General features: G+C 43.0%; 1 protein-coding gene across 1 annotated transcript in view; it reads left to right on the forward strand.

Annotated features, from left to right (window-relative positions):
- Positions 1-4,702, forward strand: part of trmt61a (tRNA methyltransferase 61A) — a gene marked incomplete at its 3' end in the record, with an annotated part of 9,358 nt that extends 4,656 nt beyond the window's left edge. Inside the window, 1 exon segment of the mRNA XM_035673397.1 lies at positions 4,436-4,702. Coding sequence (XP_035529290.1) covers positions 4,436-4,702 — 267 coding nt within the window.
- Between the last annotated feature and the right edge of the window lie 210 nt (positions 4,703-4,912).

Below are 4,912 nucleotides of genomic sequence, written 5' to 3' on the forward strand. Positions count from 1 at the left end.
CCGGTAAACGTCCCATGCTGCGTTCATGCAGGCTCGGAAATGCTGAAGCCTACAGAACAAACATCGGTTATAAAAACCCGATACCGATAATTCCCGATATTACATTTTTTAGCGAATATCGGACATCCCTATCTGAAAAGGACAGAAACTGTTCAGAACTAAAGATAATATTACCAACATATTGGGTCAGCAGTGGATTAGATCTCATCCACTGCTGATGTGATAGACTGACTGAAGAAATTCCATTAATGTGGTTTCATGACGGTGTAATTATTAAGCTTAAATACAGAAACATGTACATTTCTGCGTCTTCAGCTCTTCTAAAAACAAACAGTGGTCAGACCTTCCTTTATTCCTGCAGAGTCGCTCTCAAGACCAACAACAACCTACAGTTGACCTGCGAGCTGACTCACTGCAACACTTAGGAGGTTGAGTGCTTTACTCAGAGCTACAGAGACAGCGTTAATGACGGGAGGACGTTAACTGTTACTGTAAATGGAGAACAGAGAGCAGGGATGACCTACAGTTCAGGTCAGCCGTCCTCCACCCCCGCTGACTTCACGTCTTGTTCTGTGAGCAGATTAGAGACGTTGATATGAGTCACGGGTTTGCCTTGACCATTTGCATCAAAGCAAAGCTCTCATTAAAGGGCGATTCGTCATCATCATTTGTGTAACGCTCTCTGCAAACGCTCCTCTGTACACCTACATATAAACTGCAGAGAGAGTTCAGTTTCTATCTTTAATAAAGAGCTGCTGGTTAATGTGGCCACCTGCTCTTTACAAACCACCTCCAAATATTGACACACACGTCTTAGGGGTCAAAGAAAGTTCTGTTTCCTCTTTATGAAACCTTGAACTTCTTTATTTCATGGACTAACGCAGACAGACCACACTGATACTAACACAGTGCTGTTTGTTTTGCAGTGCGAGAACTGCAGAACTGTTGGATGGAAGAAGATGTAACGACACTCTTGGTCCCCAGATGATGAATCCTGATAACTTTGGGGATCCTCTCGCTGTTCTTGTCATTGTGAGGTTGTTAGCATTTAGTTGCAGCCGTATTTCCTCTTTAATAGTTAGTAAGAAGCTGTTAATATTCACTGTGTCGAGATCTATAAGCATGTTTCTAAAAAGTCAAAACGCCCAAATTCCAGTACTGATTCACAAAAATGACTCAACAGCTGCTCCGACTCACATTTTTAACTTTGGAAAGAGTTCGTCACGATCGCCTCTCTCTGGTTTTGTTGCTTTCATGCTTCGTCTTTGCTTCGAGCAGTTTTTGTCTTCTTGTTTTTTTTTTTTTTTCCATCGCTCGTGTTCTTGGCGCTTCTTGCAAGAACAACTTCATCGTTGTCCTTCTCGTGATTCTTCTCCAAGTTTAACTGATTCCACACAGCTGACACGATGAGTTCAGGCAGCAGCTGCGGTTGTTCAGTGACTTTCTGTCTTCTGATGTGCTTTTGGCTCGTGTGGAACTAATAACTGATATTGAGTAATGTGTTGTCATCTGTAACCTGAAGTAAACTGTGTTTCAGGCTGGAAGTGCAAACAGATGATAAGCAGTCCTGGTTCAGAGAGAAGTTGTTGTTTGACTGTAGGACGGACTGCCTCATGTTTTCAATATAATAATTTGTCTTTGGATACAAACACAGTTAAAGCTCCAGATCTCTTTTTTTAAATCAAATTAGCCCTTTTCCCTGGTTTCCACCCTTTGGGTGGGAAAGGCACTTTATGCACTCAGTTGCTTCAGCAGATCGGAAAAAATGCCATTTTTAGAACGAAGGCTAAAGATTTGTGCTCTATAATCACATTTCATTTTGTATTTACAAATTTCTGACATGATTTTACACAAAACCTTCGATGTATTTGCGGTGGACTTCCTGTACACCAGGATGGAAACTGAACCCGTCAGCACGCTGGCTCGAAGCCTGAGGTCCAGAGTTGGTTCTGTGCTGATTGATCGAATGTTTATGCAGATGTAGTTCAGACAGCGTTGGGCTCAGAGCTCTGCTGGAGCCGCGCAGCCATTTCCTCTGGTTACACTGTGAGGATGCAGTTTCTAGAGTGGGTCTAATGGATCATATGGAAATATTATGTTGCTGTAGCGCCACATATAGATGAGATCAAATTGTGCTTGTTGTTGAGATTTCAGTTAATCTTTTAAACCATTTACATAACGTATCCATTTACCTGGTTCCAGCTTCTCAGGTGCGAAGAATCTTCGTTATTGAGTGTTGATCAGACATAATACGACATTTCAAGACACCAGCCATCACTAAACTCTGACATTTTACAGAATACATTAATTGAGTAATCAATAGTAATTGACAGATGCATTTGTAGTGAAAATAGTTATTAGTTGGAGCTTTGAACACATCGCAGGGTCTAAAATTAACACCCACCAAGCGGCAAAAGCCGGTAAATTGGGACCAGGTACCATCACTGTGACCCTCACTGTCCACCGTACCTATTACTACACCAGCGATAGCAGCTGTCTACTACTTTGGTATGGTGTTCTTTTTATATACTAAATGTGGTAAAGATTGGACCAATTTTATGAAAAAGTGAAATGTTTTTGGTCTGTACTCATTATAAGCCAAATAATTGCTCCCAAACTAAAGATCTGTTTGTTTCTGGTCCAACTTTCCACCAGATTTCACTGAAATCTGTCGAGTAGTTTCTGAGTAATCCAGCTAACCTCCTTAATGAAGATAATAATGCAGTTTGAAAATACACAAACTCCACATCTCGCTATAAACACTGAAAACGTTCGTGTTCATTTCAGGACTTTTGTGTTGCATCACATCATACATACATCGTCTATTATTTTAACAGGCAATCAGCACCGTTAGTCCTGTGTGATCAAGTTTTCTTTATCACTAACGAGGTAATTCAAATAGAAAGCGTATCTGAGAGTTATCAGCACGCTCTCCGCAACTTAAATCTGCCTGTTTACGTCTGTGTGTCCTCATTATTGCGGTTTACATTCATTCACAGTTTCCCATTTACTGTTGTTTCCAGCCACGCACCATCCGGCTCGGCAGTGCGAGGCTTTCAGCAAGTCAAAGCGCTGCTAAAGGGGGAAACATAGGCCTCTTTGTCGCCGCACGAACAAAGGCAGGCGGTGACGTAATGTCAGGAGAAGACGAAGACGAAGAGGGTCGGATGATGGGGATCTAGCGAGTGTTCTCCGTGTTTCATTCCCTCCACCCCTGTCTTAACTGCAAGTCACGTGACCGGTGTTATTTCCTCTCTTGTGAAATCACACACACACACTCACATCCCTCTTTAGCAGAACGGCATATTAGCGGGCATTAAGGACCAACCCGGGGCACTGCAGGGCAAAGAGGGCCCACTCAGAAATGTAGCGTCCACTTATCAGCCGGGGTGGAGAGAGAGAGAGAGAGAGAGCCAGTGTGAAGATGTGGGTGTGTGTTGTAGTAACAGCTGTGAGCTCTCTCTTTAGACTAAATCGGAGTAGAGGGAAGCTTTAAACGTCATTTCTGAGACAAAACAGGACACAAGTTTGAGGTTTTATGTTTCCAAACTTTACTTGGAAAAGAAAGTGTTGAGTTACAGTTGGACCTTTTTTTATTTCTTTATCTGGTGTGAAGACCTGATAATGTGAGCAAAGTCTGCGTGTCCAGTGTTGTAAGGGAGGTCCGATTGATCGTAATCAGATCATATTAACTAATTAAGTCTGAACTAACTTCAGTCTTTGACTAACATAGATTTACTTGGGTGTGCCGCCCAGCTTATTAACAGTCACTGACTCATTTAGCAGAGAGAGAGACGTTATCTGCTCGATGTTTTACAAGCACTGGGCAGTTAAATCAACAGTTTTATTTTTAATACGCGAAGCCATTAACGAGTTCAAAATACCCAAAACATGAGTTACTTTATAAAAACTTACTGCTGAACAACAAAGCAACAGAGACCCACAGCTTGTATATGCAGAGAGTAAATACACAATATAAACATGTTCCTGGGAGACTGAAGCAGGGTTTTACTGTAATCATTCCTCCGCTTCATACTGGACATTAAGAGATCAACAGAATCAACACAGTGCAAAACATACAATATATAATACCTGTTTATGTGACGTTAATGTGAGGTTTCAGCAGTCGGGGTGAGACAAATAACGTGTTTATCATCCACAGTTGCAATCTTTGTAACTTTATGTTTCCCTGTTGAGCTGCAGTGAGAAGAAAAAGAGGAATTTCACTCTAAAAACACTGTAACTTTGGACGATACCAGCGTGATCTGATGAACTCAGACTGCTGCAGCCTCGTATTAACTGGTGAATACCTTTTTGTCCATTAGGAAGTGATTACAGCAAGAAAAACCTGTTCATGTGTGCTTTTATGGACTTTCCCATAATGCTTTTGGAGTCCCTGCTGTTCTCATCCGTCTCTGTGGCGTCTGTGTTGTAGGGACCGGCAGCGGCTCGCTCTCCCACGCCATCCTGCGCACCATCGCGCCCACAGGTCACCTGCACACGGTGGAGTTCCACCAGCAGCGGGCGGAGAAGGCGGCCGAGGAGTTCAAGGAGCACCGCGTGGATCGTCTGGTCACCGTCAGGAACCAGGACGTGTGCAAGGACGGGTTCGGAGTGACCGGGGTGGCGGACGCCGTCTTCCTGGACATCCCCAGCCCCTGGGAGGCGGTGAGACACGCCAAGACCGCCATGAAGAAACACGGTAAGACACCACAGCGTGTGTCTGAGAGAGATTGCACACATTAGTATTCAAACAGAGGCGTCCTTCGAGCTCACACTGATTTCCTGAGTGTGTTTTTATCAAGATGAGGAGTGAAAACGTGTCACTTTTTGATGAAAATTGCTGTTTTGAATCCAAAATATGTCATTAGGTTGAGAAAAAAATGGCAAACGTTTGTTATTTTGATGTTTA

Source organism: Morone saxatilis, unplaced genomic scaffold (assembly GCF_004916995.1).
Source record: "Morone saxatilis isolate NCDOM2014 unplaced genomic scaffold, NCSU_SB_2.0 Contig3, whole genome shotgun sequence".
Classification (NCBI taxonomy): Eukaryota; Metazoa; Chordata; class Actinopteri; family Moronidae; genus Morone; species Morone saxatilis.